This window comes from Schistocerca gregaria, chromosome 7 (assembly GCF_023897955.1).
Source record: "Schistocerca gregaria isolate iqSchGreg1 chromosome 7, iqSchGreg1.2, whole genome shotgun sequence".
NCBI lineage: Eukaryota > Metazoa > Arthropoda > Insecta > Orthoptera > Acrididae > Schistocerca > Schistocerca gregaria.
In genome coordinates this window covers 198739872-198761636 of record NC_064926.1, presented here as the reverse complement: position 1 = coordinate 198761636, position 21765 = coordinate 198739872, and the positions used below count along the sequence as shown (strand labels likewise).

General features: G+C 42.4%; 2 protein-coding genes across 5 annotated transcripts in view; one reads left to right on the top strand and one right to left on the bottom strand.

Annotated features, from left to right (window-relative positions):
- Positions 1 to 1708, bottom strand: part of LOC126281938 (THO complex subunit 2) — a 292749-nt gene extending 291041 nt beyond the window's left edge. For 2 of the 3 annotated variants that reach the window (XM_049981285.1, XM_049981286.1), the window contains exon 1: positions 1405 to 1543. In XM_049981285.1, the coding sequence (XP_049837242.1) occupies positions 1405 to 1469 (65 nt within the window). In that variant the 5' untranslated portion in view covers positions 1470 to 1543. Of the gene's footprint in view, positions 1 to 1404 lie in introns of all 3 variants that reach the window. The other variant, XM_049981284.1, reaches the window with a different exon arrangement.
- A 53-nt stretch (positions 1709 to 1761) lies between these two features.
- The window catches only part of LOC126281939 (alkylated DNA repair protein alkB homolog 8), a 33890-nt gene continuing 13886 nt past the window's right edge, over positions 1762 to 21765 (top strand). The window contains exons 1-3 of one of the 2 annotated variants that reach the window (XM_049981287.1): positions 1762 to 1917; positions 2000 to 2231; positions 2364 to 2498. In XM_049981287.1, coding sequence (XP_049837244.1) covers positions 1798 to 1917; positions 2000 to 2231; positions 2364 to 2498 — 487 coding nt within the window. In that variant the 5' untranslated portion in view covers positions 1762 to 1797. The remainder of the gene's footprint in view (positions 1918 to 1999; positions 2232 to 2363; positions 2499 to 21765) is intronic. The other variant, XM_049981288.1, reaches the window with a different exon arrangement.

Genomic DNA, 21765 nt, shown 5'->3' with positions numbered 1-21765 from the left:
TAAACAGCAAGCTGAATGGCTTGCTACACCATCTACTTTCGTAATCATAGTGGACCATAGGTTCTACACAATGAAGTTGTCTTGACAGCAGCATCTGCCAGTACAAGGTGTAGTAAACAAATGTGAAGCCTTGTTAACATAAATATACTGCAACCATACTGATACGACCATTTTGAGGGAGCTTAGTAAGTCTATTTTTCCCATTGCTAAACAGCAATTATACCAAACTGCTTAGAACAACTTCTATTTCCAATAAACATTCTTATGTGAAAGGCTTGGATAATGGGTACATAAAAATCTGCAAATATTAGCAAACAATAAACTAACGCATAGTCGAATTTTATTTTAAACTATAGCAAAATCAAAACCAGAAAATGTTCCCATTCCGGCTTCATGTCTGAATTGTATTCTTGACACATATCAATGGATTCTGGAGGCTGGATAGTGTTTCAAATAACAACTGGTTTCACTGTTTTGTATCATGTATTATAATACCTCCATTAAAAACTTTGTGTGTGACTCTTTCCATTTCCCGTGCTCTCAGAATGACTGTGTCTTAATGTATGTTACTGAACATGAACTGTTTTGCAGTAGCCCACTACAGACTATGAAATATAGGTGATGGTGGAAGAAGAGGAAAAAATAACTTTCTGTTCGAAATTAATCAAGAATACTTTCTCCTAATGTTTACCGTCAAATAAAATATGTAACCTGTGATATTTGACGTCGTCACTAACTCAAACACACACATAATCATTCTTTTGACGCAATGGCCACTACAAATTCACATTTTCACACGATCGAGTCACAACCCACCTTCCAGGCAAGAGGTTTCATAATACTAACTTACTATAACTGGCAATAAAGAGTTCTAATTAAGGGACTAATTTCATTTGTATCAACTATTACTTTCCATATCAGGTTTGTTAGCAACTAACGCAATATTTGTTTATGCCTCAATTCGTTAAATATTTTGGTTTAACGTAAATATTTGAACTTCCATCAAGGGCAGTTTCGTCATTTCATTGGTTTTAAACACACGTATGTTTTACATTCACGCATTTCTGCCAGCTGTTTTAAAATTTTTTAGTTAGAACAATGCTGAAGCTGCCTGCTTATTCCATTGAGTTACAATGCAACCATTTAACTTCTCAAAGCACCGCCAATGTATCGAATAAAAAAAAGACATACAAAAATATTGTTTTTCGCTATCCTGACAGTTGCTGTAACAGGTTTATATAAAAAAATAACTTATTTAAGGTACACCTGAACTACTCAACACCTGGAAGCGGTTCGAAGACGATTATCCTTTAAAGCTATAATCTTCACTAGATATGAGGCATTTGCAACACAACACATGTTATTTTAAATAAATATATTAATATTCTGTCAGAGTCGACTTACTAATCATTTTTTCCTTGTTTTTCCCAGTTTTTCCATATCTCACATCCAACCACCGAAACAGCCATTTTGAACAAACTACAATCTCAAAAACGCCGTCACAGATATGGACGAATTGTTTCAAAATTACTAGCTCAACATCAAGTACGAAAAATACACATCAAAGTAATTAGCCTCCGTTGTTATATTAAAAGTTATTTTAAACATAATTTACAGCTTTACGTTGAAGTAATATGTATCAACAAACTCAGCAAAAAAAACCTCAAATTCGCCATAGATATTCATAAATCAAATAGTAGTTGCTCTATAATCTGTGCAAGGTGTTTGGTTGTAATTTGTAAACATTAAATATCTGTTCTTTCGGCCGTCGATGTGTATCGAGACAGTGATTTAGCTATGGAGAACACCAACATCAGCAGTTACAAGCGAGGTAGAAAAGCTAAACGTAAACAGACGAGATATGCTAGCATGCTTCTACGAGATACAGGAATAAAGTGCGTTGATGTACCAACAACGGTAAGTAGCATTACTCAACTGCGGCGTACTGTTCCCAAATGATGTAGCATCTTTCCTGGTAGTTAAATGACTTTGTTTCCAGAATTTGTTCATTGGTAACGCAGGGCTAGTCAGCGGAATGAAAAGAGAGAGTTTGCTGGAGGTGTTTTCATCATATGGACTTGTAGAAGAAATTGTTATGCTACCAGGGAAATCGTACAGCTTCATTGTGTACCAGGAACCTTCGGCAGCAGCTCTTGCATATAACGCAGTCCATGGCAAGCAGCTGAAAGAACTTAATATGGGATGTCTATATTTGGCATACACAGAGAAACGTGAGTTCATTAGATTCGTGTCCTCAGTCTTTTATTCCCTTCAGTTATGTAATAAATCAAAAATAATAATTTTGATTTGATTAATTCCTTATTGGTTGTCGACCTCATCTAGATAACTTCTCAAATTTGCAGTGCCAGATACCCAAAAACTAAACATTACCAATACTCTTCCATCTGGAATAGAAGTACTTGAAGATTTTGTGACACAGGATGAAGAAAATCTGATTTTGAATTGTATTGACTGGTCAGAAAATGAAACTGATTCAGGTATATCATTTCTCTTGCCAACTTTATAACTTTAACATTATGTTTGTAGTGGTATCTTCCACTTGTTTAGCCACCAAACCATGAATTGCTTGATGTTCTTATAATAAATAATTTGTAGACATATTAGGTGTAATTATTTTTAAAAATTAATGATTTGTTGGATTTCTCTCTAATTCCAATCGATTTTGCGATCTGACAAACAGTTACTATCAATAGGTGTAATCTTTCAGTGAATGATAAGAATTGTAATAATAATCAAACAATAATGAACGCTGCTTTTAAATATTTTGACACCCAAACTGCCTAGGCCTCATATATTTCTTTTTCTAACCTACCTAAACAACTCTAGTAAATAATGTAACATTTTTTAGCTTGATAATAAAATGACTACAATATGTAGGATATTGATCTAGTTACTTTATTTGACATTTACTTATAAATAATAGACTGACAGAATAAAACAAAGTATGTATGTCAGAATTTGAAAGAGAGAGGAAAGGGAGGGGTGTCAGAATGCTGGCTTTTCTTACATTTTATTTTCTTGAGGTATTACAGGCTTGGTCATGATAGACCAAACCCAAATAATAAACACTGTGTCAGTTTACCTGTCCCATCACTTTTCCCACCCTTCATTCCACGTGAATGTCAGATGAGTATATCTAAAATTGCATCACTTATAGCTCCCTATATAGAAAAAAAGCTAGTTTATATTTGTTTTGGTTCATGTTTGCTTTTCAGATGTTAGGTAATTGTTAACCGACATGAGGTAAATAAACCAGTCTTTATACATACCTAAATTAATCCTTGTTCCATGGATCATGAATACAACATTTTGTAATGATGTGGAAGCTGTCACTTCAACATAAGTTTCCTTTACACAAAATAAGTATTTTTTTTTTTTATTTTTTTATTTTTTTTTTTTTTTTCCATTTACTACTGCATATCTAAGAATACTTCTATTGAGTAGGAGGAGTTGTCATTCAGAAATTCTTTTAATTTGCTTATAAATACCAGTTGACTATCTGTCAGTCTTTTAATACTATTTGCAAATAACTAAAGATTTTTGTGGCAGCATAATTCACCCCTTTTTGTGCCAAAATGAGATTTAATCCAGAATAGAAAATTTCTTCTAGTGTTGTAGCTATGCACTTTGCTGCTGTTTTTGAATTGGAATGGGTTATTAATGACAAATTTCATAAGTGAATATATGTATTGTGAAGGTACTGTGAATATCCCAAGTTCCTTAAATAAATGTCTACAAGGTGATCTTGGGTGGGCTCCAGCTATTCTGATTACCCACTTTTGTGCTGTTGTGCAGTACTGTGAGAAGATTTGTGTAGGTTCTCAACTCATTCCTTGAAAATATAAAGTTTTATAATATATAGCTCGTCAGCCACATCGGCACGACAAGTTTTTGCAATGTGAGATTATCATGTATGTTAGTCATTAACACTCTTATTGACATTTAGCTGAACATAGATTTAAAGGATTCTAAGTAGTTTTATGGGAATTAGAATATGAAGATATGTTTTTAGTTAGGGAACAATGCAATAAGCAGTATACCATTCTCTGAATGGAACCTGTACAAATGTAGGGTCATCTGAGTACATGACCATCTGTGGTGGGATGGGACAGTTGATTAGCCATGACATTGATAAGTGAACCATTCCAGTGTGCTCCTGAAATGATTTAGGAAAACCAAAATCAGGCTGCCTGAACAGACTAAACTCCTTCAGGACTACTGTCAGCATGACCAATGACATCATCAAGTAGATTATACAATATAGCAGCCATGACGTCTACATCTATACTCTGCAAGCCACCATGAGATGCATAGCAGAGGGTACATCCCATTGTACCAGCTATTAGGGTTTCTTCCTGTTCCATTCACATATAGAGCATGGGAAGAATGATTATTATGATTATTTGAATGCCTCTGTGCGTGCGTGTGTGCGTGCGTGCGTGCGTGTGTGTGCAATAATTATTCTGATCTTATCCTCACAATTCGTGTATGAGCGATTCATAGGGTGTTGTAGTATACCCCTGGATTAATAATTTAAGGCCGATTCTTGAAGCTTTGTAAATAAACTTTCTTCGTATAGTCTGCCATTTCAGTTCCTTCAGTATCTCTGTAACACTTCCACAAACTAAACAAACCTCTGAACATTGGTGCTGCCCTTCTCTGTATACGTTCAATATCCGCTGTTAGTCCTAGTTCACTCATTACACACACTTACACAAATAATAGGAAAAATATTTAACTGCAGAAACTAATGGGAAACATCGAGAATTAGGGATCTGCATCCATACTCCGCAAGCCACCTGACGGTGTGTGGCGGAGGGTACCTTGAGTGCCTCTATCGGTTCTCTCTTCTATTCCAGTCTCTTATTGTTCATGGAAAGAAGGATTGTCGGTATGCCTTTGTGTGGACTTTAATCTCTCTGATTTTATCCTCATGGTCTCTTCGTGAGATATACGAAGGAGGGAGCAATATACTGCTTGACTCCTCGGTAAAGGTATGTTCTCGAAACTTCAACAAAAGCCTGTACCGAGCTACTGAGTGTCTCTCCTGCAGAGTCTTCCACTTGAGTTTGTCTATCATCTGCGCAACGCTTTCGTGATTTTTAGGGGAGGGGGGGAACTAACTATATGATAATCCTAATAATGAAGACATGTTGAAACATATACTACCAAATGCAAAGAGCAAACAAACAAAATCCTCAGTGTTCATCAAAACTACAATACCATAACTGCATTGAGTGGGGAACTGATATTAGAAATTTCACTTGACCTGTATGTCTCAATTGAAGTCCACAATACCATGAACCCACACATAGCTCCAAAATCTGGTGCCAGAAATTTTACTTGGCGTGCACAGCGCAGACAAAATCAACAGTACCACAAAATCACATACCAATACTCTGCTTCAACCATTTACCCAGACTGAGGTGGATCTCGCTCTGAGTAAGTGCAAAAATGGGAAAGCGGCAGGCCTCGATGATATAAGAGTTGAGCAGATAAAGAACTTTGGGCCAATAACAAAAGCATGGCTGAGAGACCTAATGAACAACTATGTCCAATCCTGCAAGATTCCTAAAATCTGGAGGAAAGCCAAAGTTGTAGCTATCCGCAAGCCAGGCAAGGACCAAAATGATCCTAAAAGCTACCGCCCTCTATCTCTCCTATGTCATCTGTATAAACTCCTTGAAAGACTCATACTACACTGACTAACGGAGAAGCTAGAGACAATATACATCCCACAGCAGGCTGGATTTAGACAGGGAAAAAGCTGCACATCTCAAGTGTTGAAACTAACACAGCACATCGAAGATGGTTTTGAAAGGGAAGATCCCCCTGCGGGTTCGGGGGTTAGAATAGGCCCGCTGTATTCCTGCCTGTCGTAAGAGGAGACTAAAAGGAGTCTCAAACTTTTCGGCCTTGTATGATGACCCCCTGTTGGTTTGACCTCCATCTCTCAAAATTTTCCGACGAGCGAGCCGATTGGGGAAGGGCGCCTTACTTGGTGCATTGTGTCCATCTTGCGATCAGACTTTCGCCAGCTTATACAACGTTGAACTGCAGTCCTGTCCGCTCTCCATCTCTTGGGCATGACTCTGTTTTTGCATGCAGATTACACCTTGCACTGTGCAGTGCCTCTTTCTGCACCGACGGCGACCATGGACCACATGTTACCTAACATCCAGCACGGTAGCCAGTCTGTTGTGGTGGGGCCGCCATGTACCCTGTTGGTTGGAGCCCCCTGACAACACAGGGATCGCTCTACTGATGCCTGCGCCGTTAACTCCCCACGTATGCCAAGGAGTAGATGCCTATCCTCCTGGGGTATCGGGACTACCTGCAACGGCCATCCTGCCAGGTGGCTCTTGCCGTGGCTGGGTGGCGCCCGTGGGGAGGGCCCTTGGTCGGAGTCGGTGGCATCAGGGCGGATGACCCGCAATGAAGCGTGATACATCGTCTCTCGCTGGTGGCCAGCCGCCAGCAGTCTCTAAGTGTTCTCGGGCCCAGTTTAACGCTCAGAAGTACGATCCGAAAACGTTCCCCTCCCTGGCCTCACCTTGGGAGGAACGTAAATCTCAGGATGGCAGTAGCAGTTATTCGTGCCCCTTCTTAGCTTGTACGAGTGTTGATGGGGAGTCTTTTCTCTCCACAAAGCCTCAGTTCTTCGTCGAGCATTTAGAGGACAAGTTTGGGGAGGTGGAGGGCTTGTCAAAAATGCACTCTGGGTCAGTCCTGATACAAACGGCATCCTCTGCCCAGTCACGACAGTTACTCGCTTGTGACAAGTTGGGGGATGTTGCTGTTACAATCACACCCCATAAGAGTTTAAATATGGTCCAGGCAGTTATTTACCATAGGGATCTTATTTTGCAGTCTGATCAAGAGCTGCGCGCCGATTTAGAGTGCCGAGGTGTACATTTCGTCCGGCGCGTTCGTCGGGGTCCGAAGGAAAATCAGATTGCTACCGGTGCCTTCATCTTGGCCTTCAAAGGGGATACATTACCGGAAAAGGTCAAGGTTATGGTCTACCGATGTGACGTTAAGCCCTATATCCCTCCCCCGATGCGGTGCTTTAAGTGCTGGAAGTTCTCGCTGCACTTCCAGCCTCACATGTCGAGATTGTGGACGCCCATCACATCCCAATACTCCATGTGCCCCGCCTCCCATCTGTGTCAACTGACGGGAGCACCATTCACCTTGCTCGCCAGACTGCCGAATTTTCCAGAAAGAGCGTAAAATCATGGAATACAAGACCCTGGACCGACTAACCTATACTGAGGCCAAAAGGAAATACGACCGACTCCATCCTGTGAGAATGACATCTTCCTACGATGCTGCTTCAACACCTGTGCTAGCCCCGTCTGTTTCTCCAATTGTGGCCGGATCGACGAGTAGTGCAACTCCTCCTGCCCCCATACCAGTGGGGGGCTCTACCCACCGGCTAGCTCCTGCGTCACCTACCTCAGGAGCAACACCATCCCACCCATCGGGGACGTCCGTCCCCACTTCTAAGCTGGAGAAGTGTCCAACTTCTTCGGCTTCTCACGCTCACAAGGGGTCCCTTGGGTCCCTCCCTTCCCAGGTTTCCACCAGCGAGAAGGCTGACGACCGACAGTGGCGTAAGTGCCCGCAATCAGCTGGTCGTAGGGCTTCACGATCCTCATCCGTCCCGGAGACTGAATCGGTGAATCCCTCCCAGCCGGTGCGACCCAAGGAACGGCGTGAGAAACCCAAGAAGAGCTCTCAGCCCAAGGAACTCGCGGTAGCAGCCATCCCACCGCAACCTTCCAGCTCTGCGTCTGAGGATGCGGTGGAGATTCTGGCGTCCGCTGAGGACCTCGATCTCGCCGGTCCATCAGATACCATGGAAAGCACTATCACAGGTGCTAAATCGGAGGCAGCAGGTGACCCAGTGGCGTAATCTCCCTTCCCAGTCCCGTCACGCCTTTCTCAGCCATGGACAACACCATCCTCCAGTGGAACTGCAGCGGTTTCTTCCACCATCTAGCTGAGCTCCGCCAACTTATCAGCCTTCACCCTTTCCTCTGCATTGCTCTGCAGGAAACTTGATTTCCGGCAATGCGAACCCCCGCCCTCCGTGGCTACCGGGGTTATTATAAGAACCGGGCAGCTTATGAAAGGGTGTCTGGTGGCGTCTGCTTATATGTCCTGAACTCTCTTCACAGTGTGTCTGTACCTCTCCAAACACCTTTAGAGGCTGTCGCTGTTTGGGTGTGGAAGCCACAGGCTGTTACCGTCTGCAGTCTTTACCTTCCACCGGATGGTGATGTCGCGCAGCATGTCCTGGCTGCTCTGATAGCCCAATTGCCGCCACCTTTCTTGTTACTGGGCGACTTTAACGCCCATAACCATCTGTGGGGTGGGTCGGTGGCAACAGGTCGAGGCGCCATCGTTGAGCATTTATTGGCGCAGCTCGATCTCTCGATTTTAAATGATGGTGCCTTCACACACTTCAGTGTGGCGCATGGCACATACTCCGCCATTGACCTTTTGATCTGTAGCCCTAGCCTCTTACCATCTGTCCAATGGAGAGTGCATGACGACCTTTGTGGTAGTGACCACTTTCCGATCTTTCTGTCACTACCACAGCGTCAGTCTTCTGGGCGCCCTAGCAGATGGGCTCTGAATAAGGCTGACTGGGACTTGTTCTCCTCCACTGCCGCTATTGAGCCTCTCTGTAACGATGACATTGATGCAGTGGTTCAATCGGTCACCACCGGCATCGTTACTGCCGCCGAATCTGCCATTCCCCGTTCTTCCGGGTCCCCTCGGCGGCGGACTGTGCCTTGGTGGTCGCCTGAGATCGCTGAAGCGATTAAAGCTCGCCGGCGGGCGCTCCATTGTTACAAGCGACATCCCTCAATTGAACACCTTATCGCCTTCAAACGGCTGCGTGCGCGAGCCCGCCGCATTATCCGCCAACGCAAGCAGGAGTGCTGGGAGCGGTATGTGTCCACCATTGGCCTCCATGGCACTCCATCGCATTTCTGGGCCAAGATTCGCCGCCTCTATGGCTATCGGACCCCTGTCAGCGTCTCTGCGCTCTCACTTAATGGAGCAGTTTGTACTGACTCCGACGTCTTTGCAAACCGCTTGGCAGAGCACTTTGCTCTGAATTACGCTTCTGCCAACTACCCCTTGGGCTTCCGCTCTATTAAAGAGCGGATAGAACGTCGGAGTCTTTCTTTTCGCACCCACCATCCTGAATTGTACAATGTTCCATTCAGGGAGTGGGAATTCCGCAGTGCCCTCGCCGCTTGTCCTGATACCGCTCCTGGCCCAGATAGCATCCACTCTCAGATGCTGAAACACCTTTCAGTGGACTGCCAGCGACGCCTCCTCGACCTTTACAACCGCATTTGGGTCGAGGGTGAGTTTCTGTCGCAATGGCGGGAAAGTCTTGTTGTCCCCATTCTGAAACCAGGGAAGAACCCTTTGGAGGTGGACAGCTACCGTCCCATTAGCCTCACCAATGTTCTGTGCAAGTTGCTTGAACGGATGGTGAGCCGGCGCTTGAATTGGGTACTGGAATCTCGGGGCCTTCTGGCTCCGTCTCTGGGTGGGTTCCGTAAAGGCTGCTCCGCCGCCGACAATCTGGTGAGCCTTGAGTCGGCCATCCGTACTGCCTTTGCCCGCCGTCAGCATCTGGTCGCTGTCTTTTTCGACATGCGGAAGGTGTATGATACGACATGGCGTCATCACATCCTTTCTACGCTTCATGGATGAGGCCTTCGGGGCCCTCTGCCGATCTATATCCGCAATTTTCTGTCGTACCTTCCGCGTGCACGTCGCGGCCTCATATAGTTCCTCCCAAGTCCAGGAGAACGGTGTGCCACAGGGTTCTGTTCTAAGTGTCTGTCTGTTTTTAATAGCCATTAAGGGGCTCTCTGCGGCCGTGGGAAATTTTGTCTCCGCTTCTGCCTTTACTAAAGCTCTATTGGCATTGCAGCTGCTGAATGTCAGCTACAGGGCGCAATCCGCAAGGCGCAGTCTTGGACTGTAGCGCATGATTTTCAGTTTTCGGCAGCCAAGACCTGTGTTATGCATTTCTGCCGGCGACGCACTGTTCACCCGGAGCCGCGGCTTTATTTTGACAGTGAGCTTCTTAAAGTGGTGGAGTCACATAGGTTTTTGAGGGTGGTTTTTGATGCCCGGTTGACTTGGCTGCCTCATATTTGGCAGCTTAAACAGGCATGTTGGCGGCATCTAAATGCTCTGCGATGCCTGAGTCACACCAGGTGGGGCGCCGACCGACCTACTCTCCTACGGCTTTACCAGGCGTTAATCCAGTCCTGTCTGGACTATGGGAGTCTGACTTATGGCTGAGCATCCCCATCTGCGCTGCAGCTCCTGGACCCAATCCTCCACAGCGGGATACGCATTGCCACTGGTGCCTTCCGGACCAGCCCTGTGGACAGCATACTTGTGGAGGCAGGTGTCCCTCCACTGCGGTTACGACGCCAACAATTACTGGCTGCTTATTCTGCCCATGTTTTTAACTTGCCCGGGCATCCAAATTATCGTGTCCTGTTCCCTCAGTCAGTCGTCCGTCTGCCAGAACGTCGGCCCCGGTCGGGTTGTCCGATCGCCGTACGCATCAAACGGCTTCTCTGCGGGCTTGGGTGTTTCCCTGTACCACCTCCTTTCCGGGCCCCTCTGCGTACATCCCCATGGTGTGTGCCTCGCCCTTGCCTTCTGCTCGACTTGGCACAGGGCCCGAAGGACTCAGTCCCTCCGGTGGCCTTCCGACGCCGCTTTTATTCCATCCTGACCACGTATCGGTTTGATGGTTGCTGGTCATGTCGGTTATGCGCTAACTCTAGGGGACCATTCTGAACAACGTTCGTTGCCGGCTGGCTGCAGTGTTTACACTGCTGAGCTTTGTGCCCTAGAGTATATCCGCTCTTGCTCAGGTGAGTCCTTAGTTATCTGTAGCGATTCCCTGAGCGGTTTACGAGCTCTCGACCAGTGTTTCCCTCGTTCTCGTCTGGTGATGGCTATCCAGGAGTCCCAGCATACTCTTGCCCGTTGCAGCAGATCTGTGGTCTTTGTTTGGACCCCGGGCCATGTTGGGATACCCGGAAATGAAACTGTTGACCGCCTGGCGAAAGAGGCCACTAGTGCACCATCTCTGGAGATTGGCCTCCCGGTGACTGATTTGCGGGCACTATTACGCCGCAAAGTTTTCGATTTATGGGACACTGTTTGGCGCAAACTGCCCGTGTCAAACAAACTCCGCCGTATCAAGGAGACGACTACTGTGTGGCGGTCATCCATGCCAGCCAACCGCAGGGAATCAGTCGTCCTTTGTTGGCTCCGCATTGGCCACACCCGACTCGCGCACAGTTATTTACTGTGTTGTGAGGATCCCCCTCTTTGTCGTTGTGGGGCGTCCTTGACGGTGGTCCATATTCTGTTGGAGTGCGCCCTTTTAACTGTGCTCAGGCAGACTTTTGCGCTGCCTGATGCGCTCTCTGCGCTTTTATCTCTTCCGTAGCGGACATAGTTCTGCGTTTTATTCGGGCAGGGGAATTTTCTTGCTTAATGTAAGTGTGTGAGTCTTAGTGTTGATTCTGGCCTATGACCTATGATTTGTCTTAAATTCCCCCCCCCCCCCCCCCCCCTCTCATGTGTTTCTTCGTGGTTGGCTTTCCCTTTTTGTTTGTATGGTCGGCCAACCACCGTCACACTCTGTGTGATTTTAGTTCGTCTTGTCTGGTCTTTGTCTATGTTTCTCTTGTTCTGTGTCGTCTTGTCTTATCGTCTATTGATCGTTTTTATTCTCTGTGGGTGTTTTTAGTATTTGGAAAAAAGGACTGTGACCGTAGCAGTCTGGTCCTTTTAACACCCACAAACCAACCAACCTTGAAAGGGAAGAGATCACAGGAGCTGTATTTATAGATCTAACAGCAGCTTATGACACAGTTAATCATAGAAGACTTCTAATGAAGCTGTACAATGCCACTAGAGACTACCAGCTAACCTGTTTCATAAGGAATCTCCTTGAAAATAGAAGATTTTTTGTTGAATTCCAGGGCAAGAGAAGCAGATGGAGATCACAGAAAAACGGATTACTCCAGGGAAGTGTGCTTTCTTCAGCTTTGTCTAACATCTACACAAATGATCAACCACTACCTGAAGGAACACAGAGCGTCATCTATGCAGATGATTGTGCTATCACCACCCAAGCCCACTGCTGTGAAACTGTCGAAGAGACTCTGTCCAAAGCATTGCGAGAACTGTCAGCTTACTACAGGGAAAACCAGTTGAGACCAAATCCTGGAAAAATACAGACTTGTGCTTTCCATCTTAGAAACCGACAGGCAGTTAGAGCCCTCAAAACCACCTGGGAAGAAACATCACTAGAACACTGTACGTATCCCAAATACCTAGGGGTCACCCTTGACCGTGCACTAACATACAAGAGGCACTGCCTAAATACCAAGCAAAAAGTGGCAGCCAGGAACAATATCATCAGAAAGCTAACAGGCACAATGTGAGGAGCACACGCCAACACTGTGAGAACCTCTTCCCTTGCGTTGTGTTACTCTGCCGGAGAATACGCAAGCCCAGTGTGGTTCAATTCTTGCCATGCCAAAACAGTAGATGTTGCTCTTCGTATCATCACCGGGTGCCTGAAGCCTACTCCCCTGGATAAACTGCACCCCCCAACATCCGCCGGGAGGTAGCAGCAAAAAGCGAGAAGGAAAAATCAGAAACTTCTGCAGCTCACCCCCTGTATGGCTATCAGCCAGCAAACCCACGACTAAAATCCAGAAAGAGCTTCCTCAGATCTACCGAGGCTCTAGTTAGGGCACCACAGCAATGCCGAATCGAACTATGGCGTGCAAGGCTTACCAGTACTGTTGGATGGATTACACCAAGCGAAAGACTACCACCCGGCTACACAGAGAGTTGGAGTACACGGAGATCCCTCAACAGACTACACTCGGGTGTCACGAAATGTAAGAGCAATCTGACCAAATGGGGTCTCCTAGAGGAGCCGCCACTCTGCGAGTGTGGAGCAATGCAGACGACCTTCCACCTGCTCCAGTGTACCCAATGTCCAGCAACATGCACAACAGAAGACCTGCTACATGCAACGCCAGATGCAATAGAAGTCGCTAACTTCTGGGCGGCAAAAGTGTAAATAATTATCTTGTAAATGTATCTACATACAACATGTAAATACTGTACATTATTTTATATATTATAAATGCTTCTGACACGAATAAATAATAAATACACACAAATTCGGTATTTAACACTTCACTTGATTTATAAGGCTAAAACAAAGTCTGTGGTACAATAAACCCAACACCCACGTAACTAATATCAAAAATGTGACCTTAATAGTTGAGGTAAAACAATCCAATGCAATTACCAGTAATTGATAACGCAAACCAAAAATTCATGAAAACTTAAACTGCCGCCAGTTTTGATAAATAAGAAATGCACTGTCATTCACATCAATACACATACCGTAGGTACTGTTATAATCAAGTAAAACTACAGAAAAATTCTTACCAATCATGGCTACCAATATATAAATCTAAGCTGCCCAACCCCCCCCCCCCCCCCACACACACACACAAATAAAATACAAAATGATCTCACCCCTAAACCCTTCAAAGAAAAAAAAAAAAAAAAAAAAATCACTCACCTACCGTTTAATGCCTACATTAACAACAAAACCCAAACATAAAATAACAATTTATAAAATGCCGCTAAAAATCTGTCAAAAATGTTCCACCAATTCAGTTGAAACTCAGTATTAAAATTAAATAACTACTAACTAAACTCCATCGAAATAGGTCTCAGAAGACCCTAATGTTACTGATCGACGGCCGTGTCATCCTCAGCCTATAGGCATCACTGGATACGGGTATGGAGTGGCGTGTATTCAGCTCACCATTCTCCTGACTATTGTCAGTTTTCGTGACTGGAGCCACTACTTAATGAAGTAGCTCCTCAGTTGTTCTCACAAGGGCTGAGTGCGTCCCACTTGCCAACAGTGCACGGTATCCAAGTCCTAGCCAAGCCCGACAGCGCTTAACTTTGGTGATCTGATGGGGACCGGTGTTATCACTGTGGCAAAGCTGTTGGCCGTTAAAATTAAACAACCTTTCCTGAACAGATTTATTGCAGACATCATCTTATGAAAGAAATGTCAGCTGAATATGAAATGTTTTGCGAATTTTTTGTTCTTTAAAATCCTTAAAACAGTCCTCTGGAATGTCTACCTCAGTTCTTTTCTTCCAGTAATCTTTTGTTTGTTCACTGAGTTTTTTCTGCATATGTTCTGAGCATTTCAGCCTCGGGGAAACAGCTGTTGTTAACTTCTTATCCCACAAAAGATCTTTCTTGTTAATTTACTGCCTTGCATTTGATATAAATGTCCAAATATACATGTCTTCTTTTTCTTATTATATGTTCTGATACATTCCAGCATTCCTAAGTAATTTCCAAACTATTCGCCCTTCCAGTATTTCTAATTTATCTAAGTTACACTGTAATGTTAGATATTTGCAGATAGATATTCTAGCTTCACCACTGCATTGTAATGCCTTGTTTTTGCATTTTTAGACAGTCATTTTTTGTTTTTTTTTATACTGTATGCCATTTTTGTTCCCTCCCCAAAGATATTTAATTTTTTAACCTCTTCAGTTTGTTTTCAGAAATTTTGTTGCACTTTTAAGACAGTAAATTTTATTTTATTTCTGTAGAGATTCTTAAAGACAGTACGATGTCTATTTCTTCTAATAAATTAATTTGTTTTACAACAGCTGTCATATTTTTTAGAAAGTGTAACACAGTCATCTGCAAAAGTGAAGCAGTTTATTCCAATGTTTTTGTAGAAATCTTGTAGTGATTCAATTTTTCATTTAAAATTCTCACTTTTTTTATATAGAAAGCAGTTAAAAAGAATTACGGATAGATCATAACATTGCCATGCTCCTGCATTTCTTTCTAAGGGCCGAGATATGTCTCCAATGAATTTCACTTCAGCTTTTGTAAATGCTTCACAAATTGGATTTGCTGATTTAGACGTTCAGCCAAATTCTCATATTATTTTATCCATAGTTTAAAAAATAGAAAATCCAGAGTGGGATGTAGCAATATTATGAAAATTGATAGTTGCTACTCACCATATAGCGGATCTGCTGAGTCGCAGGTAAGCACAACAAAAAGACAATCAGAAAGAGAGCCTTTCAGCCAACAAGGCCTCTGTTGACACACAACTCACACACACTTCATGACCAAAGTCTCTGGCAGCTAAAAGCTAAAGCCAGAAATTGTGTGTGTGTGTGTGTGTGTGTGTGTGTGTGTGTGTGTGTTTTGTCTATTTTCGACAAGTATCTTGTTGGTCGAAAGCTCACTTTCCTTTAGACTTCTTGTTGTGTCTATCTGCGACTCAGTATCACCGCTGCATGGTGAGTAGCAACTATCCTTTTCATAATATTGTTACATTTGTCTGTTTATGGAACTGTATGCCTTTTTTAAATTGGCAAACATTACTACAATAACTTTCCAATTCAGTTGTCTGTGCCAAATCATTGACTTCATATTAAATATGTCTTCAGAACGCGATCTGCTCTTCTCAAAACCACCTTGATACTCACCTAAATGACTTTCAAATGTCATTTATGCCAAATTTAGTAAAATCTCAGAAAATGTAAATGGTGTCAAAGAAATTCCTCTGTAGTTGCTAATGTTTTGTTTATTGCCTGTCTAATGTAGAGAATGTATCAGGGCTACCTTCCACACTACAGGAATTTTTTTCTGTTTTCAGTATTTTCTCAAAGATTAATTTTAGCTCATTTTTTATTTCCAGTAGAGGTCATGTAAAGAGTTCTAGTAATGTTATCTTTTTTTTAGGATTTCAATGAGTACTTCAATTTCTTTGGGAGTTGTAGGTGAATCTTCATCTATATTTTCTTGAGTATTTGTGAATTCCGGTCAATTAAGAAGCTGATCAAAATGTTTTGCAGTTATGAGGGACATTTCATAAATAATACATGGGTTGGTAGTGCTGTGGTTGGTTTGCTGTAACAACAATGAAAATTACAGAGATAGAGTTGTGAGTTTGAAGAAGAAACACAGGTTTTTGTTTTTCGCTGTGTACTCCAACTACTGTCGGCAGTCTCTCTCTGTCAGCAGATGAGGTCGGCTTTTGTGCTGTATGTGTCCCTTTACGTTTTCACTTCACTGTCACAGCGATAACAGTGGATCTACGGACGTGACATCTCGCGTACAGACATATGACACAAGTGACACCCAATTATCTGACCTTGTTCAAAGTCCATGAGTTCCACAGAGAGCCCCATTCCCCTCTCTCATTATGTCTAATGACTACTGAGGTTGTACTGGCAGTAAGTGGCAACACAATGCACCTAATATGAAAACCGTATGTTTTGGGGCGTGTCCGGATACTTTTCATCACATACTGTAGCATGTAACATGGAGGTGTGTAATGTAATATGTAAGAACCAGCATGCTCTAATTGAGTTTTGAATTCAGAGAACTCATCCACACATGGAGCACCCTGTCCTTCAGCATGACAATGCCGTACCCTGCACGAGCACCACAGCATCAGCAACAATCCGACATCTTGGTTTCAATGTCATAGATCATTCTCTATACAGTCCTCACTGGCCTTATCCGATATTCACCTGTTTCCAAAGCTGAAAGAACATCTTCAAGGACTTCACTTTGATGGGGAGGGACAGTGAAAGCAGAGGTGACGTTGTGTCTCTCCCAACAAAGTCGAACATTCTACAGTGATGGCGCCACCAAATAGGTCTCTCATTGAGAGAAACATGTTCATCATCATACTGGCTATGATGAGAAATAAATATGTAAAAAAGAAGAGTAAAGATGTAGAATGTTAATAAACATTGCTGTATTTAATAAGGTTAAACAGGATTTTGAAAATCCTTGGAAGCTTTGAGTTTCGTATACAATGAATTTAGCAGTGAATTGGTGGTTGTGTATTCTGGAAACTTGGCAGTGATATCCTGTTTGGAATTTTTTTTCCCCCTATAACTGCAGTAGTTACTTCTATAATTAATACAATAGTTCACCATTTTATACTTTTGACCTCTTTGTTCTAAGGAAATGTTGATAGTTCATGGTCCTGATGTAAATATAACTCATACACATTCTATTTAGTTTTTCTCCGTCAACATAGTGTATATTTCCTGCATTAATTGCAAAATTCCACTGTTTACAAGTTTGTTAAAAACGTCTGTTGGCGAGAATAGCCTCAACAAAATAATAACTCGTATCTTGAACTTCCGAATAGTTGCAGGGAATCAGTCAGTTGTAATCCTTGCTTTCTCTTTTTTTCTCTCCTCCCCCCCCCCCCCCCTCCCCCAACCATCATTACCACAGCAAGGGGAAACTACAGCCATAACTTTTCCCGAGGACATGCAGGTCTACTGTGTGGTTAAATGATGATGGTGTCCTCAGGGTTACATATTCCCAGTCTGACCTCTAGGTAGGGACTACTGAGGGGGATGTTGTCATCAAGAGAAACAGAACTGGTATTGTACCTATCAGAGCATGGAATGTAAGATCCCTTAATTGGACAGATAGGTTAGAAAATTTAAAAGGGTATATGGATAGACTGAAGTTAGATAAAGTAGGGATTAGTGAAGTTCAGGGTTATAAGTACAAAATCAAATAGGGGTAACGCAGGGGTAGGTTTAATAATGAATAAGAAAATAGGAATGTGGCTAAGCTACTATGAACAGCATACTGAACACATTATTGTAGCCAAGATAGAGACGAAGCCCGCACCTATCACAGTAGTGTAGCTTTACACGCCAACTAACTCTGCAGATGATGAGGATTTTGAAGAAATGTTTGATAAGATAAAATAAATTATCCTGACAGTTAAGGGAGCAAAAAGTTTAATTGTGATGAGGAGACTGGAATTTGTTAGTAGTAAAAGGAAGAGGTGGAAAAATAGTTGGTGAATATGGACTGGGGGAAAGAAATGAAAGGGGAAGCTGCGTGGTAGAATGTTGCACAGAACATAATTTAATCATCGCTAACACCTGTTTTGAGAACCATTGAAAAAGGCTGTATACGTGGAAGAGACCTGGCGGCACTGGTATGTTTCAGAGTGATTGTGTAATGGTTAGATAGGGATTTAGGAACCAGACTGTAAATTGTAAGACATTTCCGGGAGCAGATGTGGACTCTGACCACAATTTATGGTTACGAACTGCAGATGAGAACTGAAGAAATTGGAAAAAGATGGGAAATTAAGAAGGTGGGGCCTGGATAAGTTAAAAGAACCTGAGATTGCGGAGAGCTTCAGAGGGAGCATTATACAATGGTTTACTAGAACAGGGGAAAGGAATACAGTGGAAGATGAATGGGTAGCTTTAAGAGATGAAATAGTGAAGGCAGCAGAGGGTGAGATAGGTAAAAAGACAAGGCATAGTGGTACTCATTGGATAACACAAGAGTTATGTAATTTACTGGATGAAAAGAGAAAATTTTAAAATGCAGCAAATGAGGCAGGTGAAAGGGGGAATACAAACATTTAAAAAATCAAATTGACATGAAGTAAATTGCTAAGCAGGAATGACTAGAGGACAAGTGTAAGGATTTAGAAGCATATTTGACTGGGGTAAAGATAGATACTGCCTACATGCAAATTAAAGAGGTCTTTGGGAAAAGGAGAAGCAGCTGTATGAATATCAAGATTACATATGATACACCTAAGCAAAGAAGGGAAAGTTGAAAGATGGAAGGAGGGTCTATAAAGGGGAGATGAGCTTGAAAGCAGTATTAAAGAATGGGAAATGGACATCAATGAAGATGAGATGGGAGATATGATACTGCTTGAAGAATTTGACAAAGCACTGAAAGATTTAAGTTGAAACAAGGCTGCAGGAGTAGGCAATATTCCATCAGAACTACTGATAGACTTTGGAGATCCATGGCAAAACACTTCCATCTGGTGTGCAACATGTATGAGACAGGTGAAATACCCTAAGACTTCAAGGAGAATGTAGTAATTCCAACCCCAAAGAAGCAGTTGCTGACAGGTATGAAAGTTACCAGTCAGTCAGTTTAATAAGCCACGGTTGCAAGATACTAACAAAAATTCTTTATAGAAGAATGGAAAAAACTGGTAGAAGCAGACTTTGAGGCAGATCAGTTTCAGTTCTGGAGAAATGTAGGAACACACAACGCAATACTAATCTTAAGACATCTTAAAAGATAGGTTAAGGAAAAGCAAACCTACATTTAGAGCATTTGTCGACTTAGAGAAAGCTTTTGACAATGTTGACTGGAATTGTCTGTTTGAAATTCTGAAGGTAGCAGGGGTAAAATACAGGGAGCAAAACACTATTTACAACTCGTTCATGAAGCAGACAGCAATTCTGACAGTTGAGAGCCATGATACGGAAGCAGTCGTTGAAAAGGGAATGAGATACTGTTGTAGCAATCCCTGGTGTTGTTCAATATGTACATTGAACAAGCAGTAAAGGAAATCAAAGAAAAGTTTGGGGTAGGAATTGAAAGTTCAGGGGAAAGAAATAAAATCTTTGAAAACTTTGAGGTTTGCCAGTGCCATTGTAATTCTGTCGGAGATAACAAAGGACTTCAAAGAGCAGTTGAATGGAATGGACAGTGTTTTGAAAAGAGAATATATGCTGAACATCAACAAAAGCAAAATGAGGCTAATGGAATGAAATCAAATTAAATCAGTTGATGCTAAAGAAATTAGATTAGGAAATAAGACACTTTAAGTAGTAGAGGAGTTCTGTTATTTGGGCAGCAAAGTAACTGATGATGACTGAAGTATACAAAATGTAGAGTGGCAATGGCAAGAAAATCATTTCTGAAGAAGAGAAATTTGTTAACATCAAATATAAATTTAAGTGTCAGGAAGCATTTCTGAAGTTATTTGTCTGGAGTGTAGCCATGTATGGAAGTGAAATATGGACAATAAACAGTTTAAATAAAAAGAGAATAGAAGCTTTCAGAATGTGTTGCCACAGAAGAATGCTGAAGATTAGATGGGTAGATCATGTAACTAATGAGGTACTGAATAGAATTGGGTATACAAGGATTTTGTGACAAAACTTGACAAAAAGGATGTATCAGTTGATAGGACACATTCTGAGACAAGGGACCACCAGTTTGGTATTAGAGGGAAGTGTGCATTGCTAAAAATCGTAGAGAGAGACCAAGAGATGAATACAGTTAGCAGATTCAGAAAGATGTAGGTTGCAGTAGTTATTTAGAGACGAAGAGGCTTGCACAGGACAGAGTAGCATGGAGAGCTGCATCAATCCAGTCTTCGGACTGAAGACCACAACAAACAATGTAAATATTGGGCGTATCAGCATTTTAAAGTTGGCACTTAGTCTCTTATGGTAGAAGCATGGATTTAAAATGTTGCAGAATTCAAAAATAACATTGATTAGAAGCACTTACAAGGGGCCATAATTTCAATCAAAGCGCTTCCATTTGCTTCTGCTAACGTCCAGATAAGTGAAACATTCCACTGACTCAAAAATATTTGCATCAAGAGTTACTGTGGGGTGTAAGGGTTGATTTGTACCAAAATAAGTATACTTGGTCTTTCCTTCATTAATTTTCAAGTCCATCTTCTCTGCACTCAGTTTTAGAGTTGAGAATGCACTTTGTAGGTCTCTTAAATGTACTACTCATTAAGTCCAAATCATCTGCATATACTAACAATTGTACAGACTTATAGTACTTGTCTGGATACATGATTCACACACCACTATTTTGAGTGCCAAATTGAAGAGTAGCCAGGAAAGCTCACCCAGTTCATGTGATAGCCTAGACTTCACTCGACAGCATACTGGGGGTAGTCACCAATTTCCCAGGCATCTGAAATTCCCACTTTGCCTTATAAAGATTAACCTGATTTATTTTGTCATATGCAGATTTGAAATCAGTGAAACCTGGTGCACACCAGTATTAAATTCGTTGGTCGTTTCTGCTAGTTGCTGGGGCCTCTGTAGTTGCTGCATTTAAATATATCTACTGTCTTGTGTATCAGACACACTACACCTACATTCCATTCTTCTGGCAACTCTTCCTTTTTCCATGTGAGCCACAAAATCTTGTATACCCTGTGATTTATCTCAACTCCACCAGCTTTGAATAGTTGTGATGGTATATTATCAATCCCTAGTGCTTTATTGTCCTTTAGTTGGGCAATTGCTTTGCATACTCCTCCCTGAGAGAGATGAGGGACTATGGCCTCATCAACCCCTTCTGGGTTCATTAGGATCTCTTCTACAGGGGGCTCTCGAGCATCCAGCAGTTCACTAAAATACTCTACCCAGCATTCCAATACCTATTGGTCATGAGTTTGTAATTTGCCATTTTTACTTTTACATACACTATTGGCCATTAAAATTGCTACGCCATGAAGATGGCATGCTACAGATGCAAAATTTAACTGAGAGGAAGAAGATGCTGTGATATGCAAATGATTAGCTTTTCAGAGTATTCACACAAGTCTGGCACCGGTGGCTACACCAACAACGTGCCGACATGAGGAAAGTTTCCAACCGATTTCTCATATACAAACAGCAGTTGACCGGCATTGCCTAGTTAAACATTGTTGTGATGCCTCGTGTAAGGGGGAGAAATGCGTACGATCAAGTTTCCGATTTTGATAAAAATTGGATTGTAGCCTATCGCAATTCCAGTTTAATGTAT